The sequence below is a fragment of the Hyaena hyaena genome, unplaced genomic scaffold, assembly GCF_003009895.1.
Source record: "Hyaena hyaena isolate Hyena2069 unplaced genomic scaffold, ASM300989v1 scaffold_531, whole genome shotgun sequence".
Taxonomy (NCBI): domain Eukaryota; kingdom Metazoa; phylum Chordata; class Mammalia; order Carnivora; family Hyaenidae; genus Hyaena; species Hyaena hyaena.
Window position 1 is genome coordinate 600667 of NW_024081164.1, and position 18306 is coordinate 618972.

Below are 18306 nucleotides of genomic sequence, written 5' to 3' on the forward strand. Positions count from 1 at the left end.
TGGTGGGGTGCTGGGTTTGAATAATGACCCTGAAAACTTAAAGTCATTAACCTTTTCGAGTTTGGATTTCCACCTGAAAAATGGAATAGAAATAGTAATTGAATATTATTTCTACATAATTTCTATAGTAATGGAAAACAGTATCTCACTGAGAAATTGTGAGGCTTAAAACACACACATACATGGGGCGCCTGGGTGGCTCAGTCGGTTAAGCGTCCGACTTTCGCTTAGATCATGATCTCGCGGTTCGTGGGTTCGAGCCCCGCGTCGGGCTCTGTGCTGACTGCCAGCTCAGAGCTTGGAGCCTATTTCAGAGTCTGTATCTCCCTCTCTCTCTGACCCTCCCCTGCTCACGCTCTCTCTCTCCTAGAAATACAAAAAAAACATACACATACAACCCCTAATGTTGACTTATTCAGGAACTAGTTTTCTTTTTGGACGACCTCTCCCTTCCCTCCCGTCACATGTTTTTCCCTCTCGCGTCCCTTCCCCCTTTTCGTACCCCTCCCACCTGTCCCCCTCCGTTTGCGCATGCGCCCTGAGCGGCGCTGAGTCAGGCTGTGGGCAGAGCTCAGGCAGGCCTGGCCGGGGCGGAGCCTGCGCCTGCGCAGTGCGCAGCTTCGGGGCGGGGCAGGTTTATAGCCGCTGAGATCAGCTGACGCTCCGCATTGCAGACTGCGGAGTCTGGCGTCGTCATGTACTCTCTCTTCCTCCTGGCCAGCTGCCTGGGCGCGGGTAAGGCCTGAGACCACCCCTTAACCTCACCAGTCTGGGGAAGGGGTTCCCTGCAGAACGCTGCCCACCCCTTCCGGAGCGACCGTGTTCTCGGCCTCGGCCCTCCTCTCTGTTCGGGTTGACAAGGGGCACTCACTGCGCAGGCGCTTGCGCAGCGCAGATACCTGCGGGGCGGCGGAGGGGCTGTGGGAGGCGGCTGGCGGACAGGCCTTCTAGAAGCCCCCGGGCCCGCTGCTCTGGGCCGAGGGTCGGGGCTAATGGGCTAGGCGAGCGGGATGGGAGAAGTATATCTCTCTCGGGGTTCGAGTTGTTGCCTCCCGGGGCCTCCCCTCAGGTTTGTGGGTGGGCCTGGGGGGTGACCCCTCCTTCACCTGTGTTGTGCTTGGGCAGGGTGCACGTGATCCAGATGGCCTTGAGCCCCATCCATCGGGACACATTTAGGCCTTTGGTCTCAGCTGCCCCAGTTTTTAAGAATGTTGAAGTTGCAGGAAGCACATAAGTATGTTATCTATGTAGATGTTTATCTTTACGTAGATATTTTATTCTTGCTCCTACATCTTGAATCAGATAATACGGGGTTTTGTGCCGATGATCTTGCAATGAAGTTCACATTTCATCTCCTTTAAAATGTCTTGCGCAGCCGCTGGCCCGTTTTAGCAGCGGCCTTTATTTTGGGGAAAATGGAAGTACGTGAGAAGCCGTGCACAGCAGTATTCCTATACTTGTTTGTTGCCCTTAAATAGTACTGATGGTTATTAAAATCATTGCAGGCTATTAAGGCAACACTTGGGAACCAGCTGCATTGCCTTCTGGAATTAGAAGGCGTCCCGCCCTCCCCATGTTACTGTGCCCTTTCTTGCTCCAAACTCTGCTCATTTAAATCACAGTAAAGGGAAATGAGTGAGATTATTTATCAAACTTATCTAGTTTGGTAGTCATGCAGCCAGATTTTAATTTATATACAGAGAGGAACCTGCGTCTGGGTTTTTTCAGGTAATACAGCTGAAAGGGAAGGAAATACACTGAAAGGCAATAAAACCGATCTTTACGGCCAACTTCAATTTCTGTTTCTAGTGAACTGTAATCTGGAGTTAGTTTCCATTCTATCATGCAGCTGTTCAGATTTTGATAAACTAATAAAATGGATGACAGAGTTGGTGGAAAACCGAAGAAATAAGATACAGATGAAATAGATTTAAGATGTTTTTCTTCTGTTAGCTTTCAACACCTCCCAGGAACGTATCTTAACCTTAAACCACGCTCTTAAACTTGCTTTACTTGTAGGTTGTGAAAGGTGATTTGCTTACAAAGAAAGATACTTGATTTTGTAGTCACTGAAGAAAATATATTTCTCCCTGGGGTTGATACTGTTTGCTGCTCCATCTGCATAATAAACAAATTCTAGTCTCTAAATGTTCCGATTGAGAACAATTTTTTTTGTTCAGTATCAAACAGTTCGTACTGGCAGTGAGTCACTCCTCACAAGGCCTTTGTGAGTTCTGAATCATTCAAAGCACTGGAAAGGGACGTGTTTCTTAGTGTAAAATCCTCCTCTGGTATATTTGGGAGTGTGGTTAACCAAGAGACCCTCTTCCCTGAACACTTCAGTAAATGGGAACGTGTTGCAGTTATAGGCCTTGTTCTAATCTTGCTGCCTGGCCTTTAGGTACTGAGTTTGTTAATGAGGGTGCGTAGTGACCACAGCCATCCTCTGCTCTCTGAGAGGTGCTTAGAACTTACCATTCCAACATGGCACTACTGTAGTTCAGTGTCATCCAGTACTTTTAATGATGACCTGGTGACGGAGACCCTTTCTTTCTTTTGAGGTTTTTGGACTCATCCTGTGGTCCCTTCTTTCCCCCCACCTAATAAAGTAATGATACACTGAGAGCATTGGAGAGCATCTATCTAATCTAACCACTTTGACAGTGCTTGCTTGCTCTTTCTGTAGCCTGCTAGCAATCCTTACCTTTACAAACTTAATGGGTTGTAATTTGCATACCAGAAACATGCACACTGTAATGTGTATAACTTGATGAGATGAATTACCGCAGAGTGATAACCACCTTAAGCAGCCCTCAAGGTCCAGGGATAGAGAGCATTAGCATCCCCTGTGCCTCACCCATTCAGTACCTTGTTTCACTTGTTTCTCAAAAGAGACGACTTTGTTAGCTTCCAGCACCATAGATGTGAAAAATAACTGTTTTTAAACTTTTTGCAAATGAAATCATGGTAAGGGCATGCTATTGGCTGACTCCTTTGGTGGACAAAGGCAGGACCAGTTTTAGTGAGGTGACATGTGTACAGCATGTGGCACGGTGCCTGGGGTGTGGAATGTGCTCAGTGGAGCTTAGGTGTCCTGTTAGTGTCACTTGGGTGGTGGCTGACCAAGTGAATGGTGTTTCCCAACACCAAGGCAGGTAGGCTCTCTGGGGATGTTAGAATGTATTAGGTATACGCATATATTCATCTGAGAGCTCATTTTTATGATTCAAGACATGAGTTTGTGGTGCAACCTGCCGAATATCAACAGAACTTCAGTTCTCACCTGACAGGAATTGTGGATAAATCCGATTTCTCAGTTTTCAATCGATAATCAGTTTTACTCTGAAAATACTGTTACTCATGAAGGGTTTATTTGTATTTACCAATCAAGGATTTGTTAAATGCTTTAATTGTATTTGACAAGTCATGTCCAGTACATTCTGCAAGTTGGATTGAATGGTCTGGATTTTTCTAGATGAGGGGAAGGAGAACTTGTTCCTCCATTTTCTTGGTTTGTGAAACTGGCCAGGCTGGGGCTTGACTAGATGGGGAAGAGGGAGGCCGGACAGGGTGCTGCTGGCTGGGGAACACACCTGCTGAGGCCTGGGGAGTTCCCTAAGCCAAGACCATGCCACTTGGGCCACTGTGTGCCATGGCTTTTGGAAACAGTCTTTTAGCATGGGCATTCCAGATTACTGGAAGCCTTGCTCTCTGCCTCTTATTTGATCCTGCCGTGAGAAAGGAAGGTATGGATTTTCTTTAAATCAACAGAAGAGAATACTAATGATGTTACCCTGCCCCTTTTTTTTCCTAAATAATTTTAAGTTAATGGTGAAAAAGACAGTGATGGGGATGAAGAATTGGGCCATTGCAGAAGTATGAGTTGCTTTGCTTTTTGGTTTGTTCCATGAGATTCCAGAAAATAACCAGGATTATGTCCTTGGGTAATAGTTTGTGTGCTGGGAAAAAATCTGTGTAAATTCCATGTTTTCTTATGGAATTTGTAATGGGACTGAGATAATACCATGGAAAATAATTTTATCACATCACTGATAGCTCTATGACCTTGACCAAGTTACTTACACGGTGGTGCTTTCCCCATCTGCAAGGTACAGTTACTGATCATTCTGATCTAATAAGGTTGCTGTGAGGCTATGACGTTATGGAAAGATGTAGCTAGTACATCCTGTAAGGTCGGCTGCTATGCCACGAGTAAAAACCATATTGTGTTTGTCAGTGTCCTTGTTGAACCTGCACAAGGGATTCTCCTTTGCCCTTGGTTTTGTGGTATCCCTTGGCTTCTTTCATTTCAAAGGATGTTTTAAATTTAATAAGACAAAATTGACTTATAAATATGTGTGCTGTATGTAATTACTGGGTCAGGAAAACAAACAGGGTAGGCAGTCAGCAGTTAAGAGGGGGCTGGGAATCTGTATGATAGTTAGCCAGACTTGGTGTGTAGCTAGATCAGCCTTTCTCAGCCGTCCAGAAGAAGGGGGCCCGATCTTGGTAATTGGAGTATTCATACTCTAGGCCCGTTGTTCCCAGCCATCGTCCCTGTTTTAAGTCTTCTTGTCTGGTTTCCCCATCCATACGTGGGGGCGAACTGTTTAGATAATCACTGCACACACCGGGTAAGTCCAATAGTGGAAAAATGAGGCTAAAAAATCCGTTTCTGTCCCACCAGTGTCCCCCAGACTTTTCCCAGAGACAGCCTAGTACCAGCTCCTTTAGGAGCCTTCCAAAGCAATACATAGTTGACTGTGTGAGATTTCCCCACTTCTTTCTTGTTTATTTATTTATTTTTAACACAAAGGTAAGCACTTTTTTTTTTTAAACACAAAAATGTAATAAACCTGTAACTGGCTTGGTCTTTTTCACATGTGGAACATTGTAGACATCCAAGAAAAAAAAAATGGGAGAATAATTAGAATGAACACTCATGTATGCAATACTTGGTTAAGAAACAGGGCCTAACAAATTCCTCCTCCCTTTGTAAATAACCACCTTCTTGGGCTTGGTGTTTATCATTCCCCTGTAGGCCTTTATCCTTTCATGCATGTAAGTATGACTGTCACCAGTATGTATGGTACCGTACTGGGTATTCTTGGGTTATTTTTTTTTTTTTGGCTAGTGAAGTTCATTCATGTTGATAATGTGTGGGTCTTTTATTTTCACTACAGTATAGTATTTCACTTATGTCATACTTTGTTGCTAGACTTAAAGATTATTTCTAGTTTTGCTTTTCTCTTAAACTGCTTCTATAAGTGTTCTTGTGCACATGGATAGAAATTTCTCTAGGAGATATTCCTAGGAACGGAATTGCTGAGTTGTGGGCTATATATATTTTACTTTAACTAGGAATTGCCGAATTCCTCTCAAATATTTTGGCTATTTGTAGTCCCCTGGTAGTAGTTTTATTTGCATCAATAACATTTGATGTTGTCAGACTTTAAACTTTGCCAGTTTTGCGAAGAGTAAATAGGTTTGCATTTCCATCTAGTATGGAAAGACCTATTTTTTAAATTTCACAATAATTTGAGATTTATAGGGGCACCTGGGTGGATCAGTCAGTTGAGCTTCTGACTTCGGCTCAGGTCATGATCTCACGGTTTGTGGATTCAAGCCTCGCATCAGGCTCTGTGCCGACAGCTCAAGAGCCTGGAGCCTGCTTCGGATTCTGTGTCTCCCTCTCTCTGCCCCTCCTTTGCTTGCACTCTGTCTCTCACTGTCTTAAAAATAAGCATTAAAAAAAATTTTGAGATTTATAGAAACATTAAAAAGATAGTGTAATGAGTTCCTGCATACTCTTCACCCAGCTTCCCCTGCTGTTAATAATATATTATCTACTACACATTTGTCACAAGTAAGGAGTGAGCATTGGGACAGTGTTGTTATCTACACTGCAAACTTTGTGTCCGTTACTAATGTTCCCACTAACCTCAGGATCAAATCCAGAGTACCAGACTGAGTTAGTTGTGTCGTCTTAACCTCTTCCTCCCTTACAGAGGGCTTTGTTGTATGTATGCATCAATTTATTTTTTAATATTTATTTTAGACAGAGCATGGCGAGTGGATGAGAGGGGTGGAGAGAGAGCAAGCTTTAGGCACAGCAAGGTGCCCAAGGTGGTTAGGATCATGACCTAGAGCTGAAATCAAGAGTCAGATGTTCAACTGACTAAGCCACCTAGGTTCATTTAGGTTAACTAAGTGAGCACCCTGTGTATGTTCATTTTGTTAACCATGTTGATGAACATCTTTGTTTCCTAAAAGGTGAGATGAATCCTCATGACACTTCTGAATTTTAAAATTGAATCCTGGCCATATTTGGGCAGATGCTGCTTTTGAAAAGAAATTATTTACATTAATGGAAATCTCATAAATAAGACTGAAGGAGATACTCTAGAAAGTTCTTCTGGCTAGTGTTTGTGGTGTCACTGATTACAGTAAAAACAAAAAAGTCCTTTAGCAGTGGTGGGGGGTGCTGTCGCGCAGGTGTAGGCATTGATACCAGTGTGTTGTGGGGCTTCCTGCCTTGCCTGGATTAACACAAAGTTTTGTCTTGCAGGGTTGCGGGTCACCCTGTGCTCGGCTGCCTTTCAGAGCTTTCTCCCTCTTCCTCCCATCAGGTCAAGGCTGCTGTCCAGCCGCTGGTGCCTTATTGCTGCTGAGAACTTTTGCATTTTTTAAAAAGATTTTTAAATGTTTTTATTTCTGAGAGAGAGAGAGAGAGACAAGACAGACAGACAGCATGAGCAAGAGAAGGTCAGAGAGAGAGGTCTGAAGCAGGCTCCAGGCTTTGAGCTGGCTGTCAGCACAGAGCCTTATGTGGAGCTCGAACCCACGAACCGTGAGATCATGACCTGAGCCGAAGTCAGACGCTTAATTGACTGAGGCACCCAGGCGCCCCAGAACCTTTGCATTTTTTGTTCTACCTGTCTGGAACATTTTCCTCCCGAGACCATCCATGTGGCTTCCTCCGTCTACTCGGCTGTCTGCTCATTTGTTGGCTTATGAGAATTCCTCACTGCTCTGTCTGCGTGGACGTGCTGTCCTGCTCTGGTCTTGTTCTTTTGACTTGGCTTTCTCTTCCTAGCACTCCCCACCATCTGGCACTCTGTGGTATGTCTTTCTGTCCTATTGCTCACTTGCTGTATCTGCAGCACGTTTGACCATGCTTAGCCCATAATAGGTGCTTAGCGTCCCTAAATGGTGGTGTGAGGTGCAAGTCAAGAAGGCTTCAGCTCAGGAGGCGCTGGAGGGTTGCTGTGCCTGAAACTTCGATGTTAATGGTGACGAGTCTTTATCACGATTAAAAACAGCCTTTTCTTTTATTTACCAAAAGTAGTTTTAAGAATTTGTGTCTAGGGCTTGACACATCATCAGTGACTTTGAGCTCAAGTGAAGTGTTGACCATTATAAGAGTTTATGTCCACATTAGAGGGACCCTCAAACCTGTTAGAGGCTATTGTGCAGGCAGTAGGGACACAGGAACCTAACAGACCTTAGGTACTCTGCGGTTAACAGAACTTAGGTACTTTGTGGTGGCTGTGATTTGAGATAAATCTGAAAAGGGAACCAGCCATAATTTGAGAAGTTGTTTCCCCTCCTGGTGTGGATATGGTTTGTTTGTGATGGCGGCTCTGAAGCTTTTTGGTCGCCGTATCCCTGAATACGTGTGAGTTACTGAGGGACCCCAGAGAGCTTTTGTTTATGAGGGCTGCATATTAACCATCTTCTATATTACCATCGTTCAATATTACCATCTTCTAAATTAAGCCGACGATCTAAAAAAAATCCTTTAGAAATGATAAACCCATAACATGTTAATATAACTTTAATGAAAAATAATTTTTCTTAAACACAGACATTTAGTGAGAGAATGGCTTGTTACATTCTTTGGCAGTGTTTTTTTTTAACACCTCTCAGGATTTTCTGCTGCTTCTGCTCTCAGTCTGCTCCCGTGTCATGTGCTGCATGCCTCTGGAAAAACCCCACTGCACATTTGGGAGTGTCTGAAGGAAAAAGGCAACTAACACCTTAGTATTTTTACTGTTATGAGAATTTTGACCCCCTGAGGAAATCTCCGGGACCTTCAGGGTTCTCTGGACCATACTTGGAGAACTCATGGAAATAGCTGATTTGCAGGAACTACAGGCATCATGATTAACACTTAGAGTTTATTGTGTCCCCAGTACTTTTCTAAGTGCTTCTTGCTTAACGTTGATTTAATCCTCACCACAGCCCTCGGAGGTGAGAGCAACAAAATCAGAAGGCTGGGGCATTCTGCTGTTCTGCTCTGACCTGTGCCATGGTCTGAAGTTTAGGTTTTTGCCCTTGGAACTAAGCGGGGTGTGTGTGTCGGGGGTGGATTCCTATAAAGTATTAACTAAGGTAAGTCAAAGTTATATTTATAGTTGACACACTTACATGTATCTGCAGTGTTATAGTCGATCATGTGGGACAAGCCCACAAGCCCCGCAGGCTGCATTTCCTTCCTAGTGGGGCTTGCCTGCAGCCTGTTGTAGGGATTGCTGCCCTCTCCGAGCACACCGGCCTGGCCGCAGGGCTGAGGGGGCCTGCCAGGTTCCAGCTGGCTGACCGGACTCCTGCGCACCTGGGCCGGGCCCAGGGTCGTGGACATGTGCCACTGACCTCCGCTTGGACCTGCTCACCTGGCTGGACCCTGGGCAGTCCTGCCAGGGCTCATTTCTTCATGGTCCTTTGGTGCCAGCGTCTTATCTAAGGTGATTTAATTTCATCTCTGATCATCAGCTGATAGATTGACGCTTTGGAAGAAGCGCTTTGCTAGCAGTTTGTTGGAGTGGAGCGCTCTTGAAGGAATTAGATAGGAGTTTCTCTTCCCCAAATTAATTATGCCACTTGCATCACTCTTGTGCAATCTAAGAGGATTGCATTCTTGTCCCTCAGTGTTTCAGTTATCATTGCACAAGCTGATGTACCTGAGGTCTCTATTGCCTTCTCCATGGAGATCAGGGTTTTTTTTGTCCTGGAATGATCTCATGAGAAAAGTGAAGGGGCAAGAAGAGGGCAAAACTAAGTAAGGAGGGAGAGGAGAGGCAGGGAAGAAAGAACCTTTGTCCTACGTGACAGAAATAATGGCTTATTGGGGCCACAGGTGATGGCATGTCAGCCAGGCGAGCCTGAAAGCTTTATTGCCATGGATTTCTTCTGTGATAAGAATAATATTTGGACCTTACTTCCTTCAGATCAAGGCAGGCTCCCTCTGAGCATAAGCTATTCTGAATGATTAAATAGGCAGTGGTTTTTTATTCTTCTCTGCAGAATCTTTCCAAAAGCAGCATCCTATAAAGAAGAGGCAAGTGCTCGTTGCCCTAGAAGGTATTTGTGACAGCAGCCTTTGGCTGGAGTAGTCAGTGTTGAGTGCCCTGCTTTGTGTCCTGCTCTGAGGGGATCTAAGTGCATGAATTCTTCTGAGAAATGTCTGAATGGAGAGAACCTGTGGTAGATGCCGGCCCTCCTGGGGTTAGCCTTTCTTGGTTTCCTAGCAGCCAGCCTGTTGCCATGGTGTTAAGTTACCCAGGCAGCAGATCCATTGCCCTGTGGAATGTATGCACTGATTATTGGTGCTGGGAAGCTGCTCGTATTTTCTGTTATCCTTTTTTTGGCAGCTAGACTCCAAACGGTATTTAGTATGTGTTACTTAAGATATTTACAAGGAAGAACAATGGCTAAAATACTAAGGCTGATTGTTTTAACACCTAGAGCATATAAGATACACCTTCTAGGAAAGGTTGTCCCCTTCATTCTGAGACTGTTTTTGAAAATCTTTGGTAATTACATTGTGTATGTGGGCTTTTAAATATCCTCAGTGGAGGTAAGCCATATAAGACTTGTTATTTGGGGACTATTCTGGTGAGTGAGATAGATGATTAAGTTCCTATTTAGTTAGGCTTAGGTTTGACTGCAGACAACAGAGAGCTACAGTAATAGTGGCTTAAATATGATAGAACTGTCCCTACCCTTCGCAGGAAGTTCAGGAACCAGGCAGTGCGCTGGTTCTGCTTCCAGAAGAACTGAGACTTCCCCTTCATGGTCCTTCACAAGTGCTAAAGATCCAGCCATCACACTTGTCTTTGAAGGTGTGATACTTCTACTGACATCACACTAGCCAGAATGTGATTTTATGGCCAGATCCTGCCACCAGGGAGACTGGGAAATGTAGTTTTTAAATCTTGACAGGCATGTGTGTAACTAACTGTAGTTCTGGTCCTCTGGAAGGAATGGAGACTGGATATAAGGAGTAATTTGTGGTCTTGTAACCAAAGCCAAGTTCATCTATTGCATATGCTTCAGAGCCAATCACTGAGACCTCAGGTGTGTAGCAAGGGAAGGGTTCGTTTGAGAGCCAGCCAACCGAGGAGATGGGAGGGCAGCCCCCAAATCTGCCTCTCAAGAAGGGGCAGAGAGCAAATTTGTTTATAATTATAGGGGTTGAGATTACATATATATATATAGATGAAGGGGCAGGGAAACTTAACGACTCAGGCTGTGAGACCTGAGCCAAAGTCGGACCCTAACCGACTGAGCCACCCAGGTGCCCCTTAAAGGGGCTTTTCTATAGAAAATGGGTTTCAGAAATAATTCGAACTATGGCAGCTATATCAGGATTGCAGGAAAATTAGCCTGTAGCTCCAGAGTCATGAATTACTAAGAGCATTTCATCTGTCGAATTTTTATTTTTTTAAAATTTTATCATTTATTTATTTATTTACTTATTTGAGAGTGTGAGCAGGGGAGTGGCACAGAGAGAGGGAGAGAGAATCTTAAGCAGGTTCCACGCCCATCATGGGGCTTGATCCCAGGAATTGTGAGATCATGACCAGAGCTGAAATCCCCTCATCTGTGGTATTTTTAGTGCCTTGCTGGGCACCTCTCATTCCTGCTCATGCAACACTTTTTTTTTTTTTAGCACCTCTGTACATAGTATCAACTCCTGGGCTGCTTATAGTGCAGCCTGTTTCACTCTGTGACTGACTGCCCAACAGCTTCTGAGGTTTTGGGATACAGCTCTTTAAGCCTTTGAGCTGCCAGTTAATTACTTGATGAAATGCAGAGCAAACCAACAGAAAGGCCGGATTCTGCTATCTGTGGGAGCAACTATATTGGGCAAGGTAGTGGATCTGAGGAAGGCCCTGCTGTTGCTACTATAGGTGATGATGATGGTGATGTTTATAGCATGCCAGCTCCTTATTTTACAGTTATTGGTTAATTTTTACAGACTCCCAGGAGTACTAGCAGTAGGCCCATTTTGCAGATTGGAAGACCTAGGGCTTAAGGTCACCTGACTAGAATTGGTGGAGCCGTGATCTGAACCCCTGACTGATTTCAAAGCCAGTGTGGTAGGGGAGTTGAGATATGTGGATAAAGTAAAACGCCAGAGAGATGGTGGTGAAGGCATGATGCCTGGGAGATGTATGCCGGTAGTTGAGAATGCATAATGATGCCATCTAGGTTCTCAGCAACAATCCAGTGACTCCAGTAGTTGCATCTTCATTGTATAGATGAACAAGCTCAGGACAGGGATTTGCTGAAGGTCATTTGGGTGGTACTTGAGGTGGATCTTGTTTTCAGTATCTGACGTTTGAAAATCATTTAATTTAAACGGGGACGTCAGTTACCTTAGAGGTCTCACTTTCTAAGCTCAAGATTTAGTTTTTTTGTAAGAAGCCATCACACCTAAAACACATGGCTCTGGTGAGTTCTCTTTCCCTGCCTCCCAGGCCCACCAAAGCTTTTTCTGACGAGACTCTACAGCTGCCACAAAGCTGCCACAAAGCCCGTTTCTGGTGTAGCTCACGGCAGCCATTCTCAGTACAGTAAAATTCCATTGTAGCCTTTTTTTATAAGTGACCTCCATGTGGAGTTGTTTAGAATGTGTCTATTTTCTTCTAGGCCTGGGGAGTAAAAAGGGAACACCCATCTCTTTGCTAAGAAAATACAATGGAAGTTTTGTGTCTTAAAACAAATCAAAGCCTGTCTTTCCTTAATAAAATGAAACTTGCCTGTGGGATTTTAGTCTCTCTGAAGTGATAATTTCTCTACTATCAGTTTACCAGCCTTTTGTCTTTGGGGGCTCAGATGCCAGGCCTTGGAGCTGAGAGAGGTTTAGTGCTTGGTTTGCCCTGAGGAGTGTTTGTGTCTTAATATGATATATTTATAATCAGAACCCTTCAGGAGGCCAGGCACACATTCTGAGAACTTTCTTAGAGTTCAGCATATTGCCTCAGGAGGAGAGAGTTTGGGGGCGCCGGGGTGGCTCAGTGGGTTCAGTGCTGACTTCGGCTCACGCTGATCTCACGGTCTGTGAGTTTGAGCCCCGAGTAGGACTCTGTGCTGACAGCTCAGAGCCTGGAGCCTTCTTCAGATTCTGTGTCTCCCTCTCTCTCTCTCTGCCCTTCCCCTGCTCACAGTCTGTCTCACTCTCAAACATTAAAAACAACAACAAAAAACCTAGGTGTAGAGAAGAAACTTGGTATTTGGGAGCAGAGTGTGGGAGAATGAGAATAGAGATGAAGGCTTTGCTGGGAACATGTTTTGAGAAATAACATCAGAAAGCGGTTTAAGGTGATATATTGCTTGTGTATACACACTGAAAGTGTTATTTGCCTCATTCTTACAGGAGTGAAGATGTGTAGCCCTGAAAGGACTTGTCCCTGTTCAGCACTCAGAATTTTTCTTATACGGAATTCCTTGTAGGTTGGGTATTTGGTTTCTGCTTGGTTGCTTCTGCTTTTGGACAGGTCATCACCTAACGAGGCTCCCCATTCCCTTCCCCTACCTCGAGCTGTGGTCTGCTTCTCTTAACCTCTACCCATTGCTCTGAGGTCTGGGTCTGAAAGCACACAGAGTAGATCCGCTACCATGTGATAGCTGGCCTTTCCCTATGAACATGACTGTTTCCTGGAAACCGTCTCCCAGCTGAACACCTGCAGCCTTCTAGGGGACTCGAGTGGTGTCACGTGCCCCCGCCTCCTGACCTGCCATGCTTGTCACCCTCTCCCGGGAAGCAGAGCACACAGCTGTGTTCTGCCCTTCCTGGGGCCTGAGCCCCGCCGCCGGTCAGCGCGCCCGCGGCTGCGGCATCTGACCGCCACCTCCCTCCTTGTGCTGTTCGCGTCTAAGTTTTACACGGAGTGTCCTCTCCATAGCTGTCCTTTTGGGATCTTTCTGTTGGCTTCTCTCTCAGCCCTGCTGCCTTCACTTCTTACTTGGAAGATTGGGAATAGCTTTCCATTCCGGCGAGATGCCCCATTGTCTGAATCTCCCACCTCCTTTTCGGTTCTGCCGCACGACGCCTGGTTAAGACACTGGCTGGAGCCGTGGCCCACATCGTGGGCTTTCACCTAGGCGCGGGCGAGCCGCCTGAGGTCTGTCTCCATGGGCTGGCTTCTGAAAAGACAAAGGAGAGTTCTCTCCCTTGGAATGTTTGGGAATCCCCCTTCCCCCTCTCAGCCAGTCTTTTGTATCTCCCTCTGTCTGGGGTCCTTTCACATTTCTTTGTGGAGAGGCCTCCTCCCGCTCCCCATGCGGGTTAGTACTTTTGCTGCCCCAGGGCTCTCATTCCTTGTGTTGCTGTATTTTGTTTCCCCCTTTGGGTGTCCATACCTCTCGTGTAGGGGCCCAGAGCCTGTCCGCCCATTTTGTTCCTCTACCCGAGCGCGCTGTACCCCCAGGCAGAGGAGTCTGATGGACCTGCCTTCGGCTTTGTTGTTTCGCTGCTGGGGTAGAGAAAACCTGGCTTGTGTTCATAGCCTCCCGTCCACAGCTGGGATCCCCAGACAGGTGGATGGCCCGAGAGCTCCCTGAAATACAGATGCATTTTCTGGGAAAAGGACTTCTGTCCCACAAGTGTTGTGACCCACCGTTTGGTTCGCTCACAGGGGACCAGCTCCTGAAATAAGCACCCGGACCTTGGCAGGTGGCTCACGGGCATCGGCATCACCTGCGCCTGCCATCCTGAGCTCACACGGTTGTGAGCATACACTGGGTCATTTTAGGACATCAGCTTTGTTGTATACCACAGACCATATTTATAATTTGCGTTTTTAAAAAATTGGGCTTTATGTTGGAGGTACATGGGAATGTCTTACTGAGAATTTAATTCCTAGGAGTTGGGAGTTGCGTTTCATTTCTCTATGTCCATCGAATCTTTTTTTAGGTGTGATTTTGATGGCTTGATAGGCCTACCTGTTTGGGGAGCATACCAGTGCATACCTTTTACTTCTGAAAGCCCTGAGGTGGGCCACTGAGTGAGAGTACCTGTTGAGATTGGGTTTTTGTTAGCTGGACCAATCTCAGATAACCAGCTGCCCAAGGCTGTTTTTCTGTCCAGAACAGTTTGGTCAAAGCTGGTAACAGAGTTATCTTGGCAAATGGTTACTGTTTCAGGTTCCTAGAAGGAATAAAGAAGCCATAAAGGGTTCTTGCCTCTTGGGGCTGTGATAGTGCATTCCTTTCTTGAAGCCTGATACATTTTGGCGGTAGTCAAGCCCTGGCTGGGATGATTGGAGAAAACCCCCTAGTTCTACTGCCTGGGTTTTGAGAATGGAGGGTGGTGGTCAGGGCTTCTGTAGGGAGGGCTGCTCGCTGGCCTAGCCTATCTTGGTCCTGTCTGGCTCTGGCGTGCTGATGTCCAACCTCTTTCTGGCCTGCCTGTGTATCACTGTGCATTCCTTTGCCTAGAGGCTCATTTTGTAGCTTCCTGTTATTTTTCCGTCTCTTTTCTCCCAGTTAGAGGTAGAACCAGTTTGTCTATCTTGGGTGCCTTTCAGGATTCCCCAGGGCCCAGTGCCTGGAAGGAGCATGGGAGGTTCTGCTGGGACCTGCTGGGCTACGTGTGCTGTCTCTGACTGCCACACTTCTCAGAGCCCTGACCCTTGTGACACAGCTAGTTCCCAGACCTACAGCTGAGGGCTGCCTCAGCCTAGCTTGGCTACATTATAGGTACTAAACGTTTGTGAACCATCCGAGGATTAGTGTGTACTGTTTTGAATCTGGTGCATGTTTTCCTATGGAAACCAGAGTCCAAGCCAGTGGCTTTTGGAATGTGGCTAGTTCAGTTGAGTTCATCACCTAGTGATGGATGTGATTTATGCCACCAGGAGGCATTGAAGGCTATAACCTGGGCAAGAGATTCATCATTCAGTTGCTGGTGTCTGAAAGGGTGCAGATAATCTGGCTTGAACTTTTTGGGGACCTGTGACTCAGTCTTTGTGTGACTAGTTGGTGGACCACAGCTTTGGTTGAAAAGCTAGTAATAACAGCACTTCATTGTCCCCTGGAGGGAGAGTACCTACCAACCTACATTCTTTGTGTACTGTGTGTTACATGCCTGCAGAATTACTGTGCCTTCTCATTGGGCTCACAGATGGAAGCAAAGTGCCGCATGACCCCTGAGGTTCTCAATGTATTTTGTAGGTTGTTCTGGGATTGCCTCCTCAGTCCTGGCTATGTGTTTCCTGTGTTTGCCGAGTCGGCCTCCTGCACCTTCATGCATCTTTGTGTGGACTTGTTTTTTAGCTGATTGGTTGGTAGAGGTGACCTTCCAAAGTGAAGGTTACTGTAGCCCTGCTTTAAGAAACATAGGTATTCTTATTTTTCCTTTTTGATATATCATTTTTATATTTAACAGCCACATAATCTTTTCAGATTATCTTTTCTCTTTTAGTAATGTGAATTACATTTAATAAATATATTTATGCATATCCTATTTTGCCTCTTGGATTGCTGTATATCCTTAAAATGTATTTCTAGAAGTGGATTACTTTTTGGAGAGGGACTTTTTGCCCCCAGTTTTTGAAATACGTTACTAAGAAGTCCTTACCAGTCACACTTAGCCTTACAAATGCATCTTTAACTACAAATGTGTTACTTTTTTTTTTTAAATTTCTTTAACGTTTATTCATTTTTGAGACAGAGCATGTGTGGAGAAGGGGCAGAGAGAGGGAGACACAGAATCGGAAGCAGGCTCTAGGCTCTGAGCTGACAGCACAGAGCCTGATGCGGGGGTTGAACTCATAAACTGCGAGATCATGACCTGAGCTGAAGTCGGATGTGTAACCGACTGAGCGACCCAGGCGGCCCTACAAACTGCCACTTTTTCCCCATTGGCTGATTTAACTTTTAAAATACGGTGCCTTCCTTACTATTTCAGGAATTTATGTTAATACATTTGAGAAAGATTTTACTCTTGACCTACAAATCTGTTATCTGTGTTAAGAGAAAGTATTTCTGAACACAGTACCAAAGCTCAATTTACCTTTTTTACAATTTTTAAATGTTTGGCATTTGTCAGAATTCTGTTTCAAGTAACATTAAAACATTTAATGTTAATTAAAAAAATAAAATAAAATATGGTGCCTTCCTTCTGTAGCCTGCATTTCTTTGGTCCTGGGTGATGATGTACTTTTCTTGCGTTTTCCCCTAATCTCATTTCTGTGCATGTGACTCCTACCTCAGCGCTTTTTTCATTACCACAGCAGAAGCAATGTTGTTTTGTGCACCTGGTTTTGAGTGCACACATGTTCACTGTGTGATACCAAAGTGGATTATGTAGTTTTCTTCATTAGTAAACTTGTTTATGTGCAAATATGCACAAAGTTAGATTTATAAAAGAGCCCTTTTTCTATAACATTAAGAATCATTGTTTTTTGTAATAAGGATACGAATCTTATTTTCTTTATAGATTAAAAAAGTTTTTCATTCTGTATTTTTTAATTTTTTTTTTTTTTTTTTTTTTTGAGAGAGCTTTTTTTTTTTTTTTTTTTTTTTTTTTTTTTTTTTGATTTTGGCTCAGGGCATGATCTCATGGCTCGTGAGTTTGAGCCCTGTGCGGGGCTCTGTGCTGACAGTTCAGAGGCTGGAGCCTGCTTTGGATTNTTTTTTTTTTTTTTTTTTTTTTTTTTGAGAGAGAGCACAGTGGGGTGCAGAGAGAGAGAGACAGACACACAGTCTGAAGGAGGCTCCAGGCTCTGAGCTGTCCGCACAGAGCCCGATGCGGGGCCCAAACCCACAAACAGTGAGATCATGACCTGAGCCAAAGTCGGATGCTTAACTGACTGAGCCACCCAGGCGCCCCATTCTGTATTTCCTTCTATAATTAAATCCTGTGATTTCTTTTATTACTTCATGGAAAAAATTTTAGGTTATAAAGATTAAAACGCCTGATGCTGTTTAAAAATAGTTTGAGAGGAGAGGTGCCTGAGTGGCTTAGTGAGTTGAGCATCTGATTTTGGCTCAGGGCATGATCTCATGGCTCGTGAGTTTGAGCCCTGTGCGGGGCTCTGTGCTGACAGTTCAGAGGCTGGAGCCTGCTTTGGATTCTGTGTCTCCCTCCCTCTCTGCCCCTCCCCTGCTTGTGTGCTTGCTTGCTCTCTGTCAAAAATAAATAAAGATAAAATCGTGTGAGAGGATAAAAGCAAACCAGATAAATCAGTCTCCACCCCGCCCTGTGACTTAGCCTGACGTAGATGGTCACACAGTGTCCTGCCTGGACCTGGTGGTGCCATACGGTCTGCGGGCCCTGCGGCGGGGTGAGGGGCCGAGCCGCCATCCAGCTCCGTGCCCGGGCTGGCCCTTGGCTGTGGGTAGGGGCGAGAGGGAGGCCACCATCTCATCATGCTGCTGTGTCTTTTAGCTCTAGCCGGCCCTGTCCTAGGGCTGAAGGAATGCACCAGGGGCTCGGCGGTGTGGTGCCAGAACGTGCGGACGGCGGCCGAGTGTGGGGCTGTGAAGCACTGCCTGCAGACCGTCTGGAACAAGCCGACGGTGGTGAGTGCCGTGGCCGCCTTTCTCCATCTCTGCATGTGCGCGGCCGCCCTCTTCAGCACAGTGGAGGCGACTCTCAGGGAGGTTTAGGTTCTGCTCCCCCAGGTCACTCAGTCGGCTAGTGGTGGCGAGAAGGATGTGTGTCCCGAGCCGCCTTCTGGGCCTCTGCGTGCGCCCCATGCGGCCGCTGGCGACGAGGCGCCGGCCGGCTTGGCTTCCGGGCCCTGCGCGGCCGCCCCGGACACAGCTCCATCCGTGGTCACCCAGATAAGTCAGTGCTGAGCTTCTGAAATCCTTCCCCTGTTTTTGGTATTTTCTCTCTCTCTGCCTCTCTCAGACAGGCAGATCACAGATTGAGACCCTGGAGCCTAGTAGGTTTTTATTTTTAGCCATAGCCAAACTGGAAAAGAATCTGCTGGGGGTGTGTGTGTGTGTGTGTGTGTGTGTGTGTGTGTGTGTGTGTGTGTCTGTGTGTGTGTGAGAGAGAGAGAGAGA

At 45.7% G+C, this 18306-nt stretch overlaps 1 protein-coding gene across 6 annotated transcripts in view; it reads left to right on the plus strand.

Moving 5' to 3' along the window:
- The first annotated feature begins 630 nt into the window (after positions 1 to 630).
- Positions 631 to 18306, plus strand: part of LOC120247575 (prosaposin) — a 33283-nt gene continuing 15607 nt past the window's right edge. For all 6 annotated transcript variants that reach the window (XM_039255552.1, XM_039255554.1, XM_039255553.1 and 3 more), the window contains exons 1-2: positions 631 to 735; positions 17681 to 17814. In XM_039255552.1, coding sequence (XP_039111483.1) covers positions 696 to 735; positions 17681 to 17814 — 174 coding nt within the window. In that variant the 5' untranslated portion in view covers positions 631 to 695. The remainder of the gene's footprint in view (positions 736 to 17680; positions 17815 to 18306) is intronic.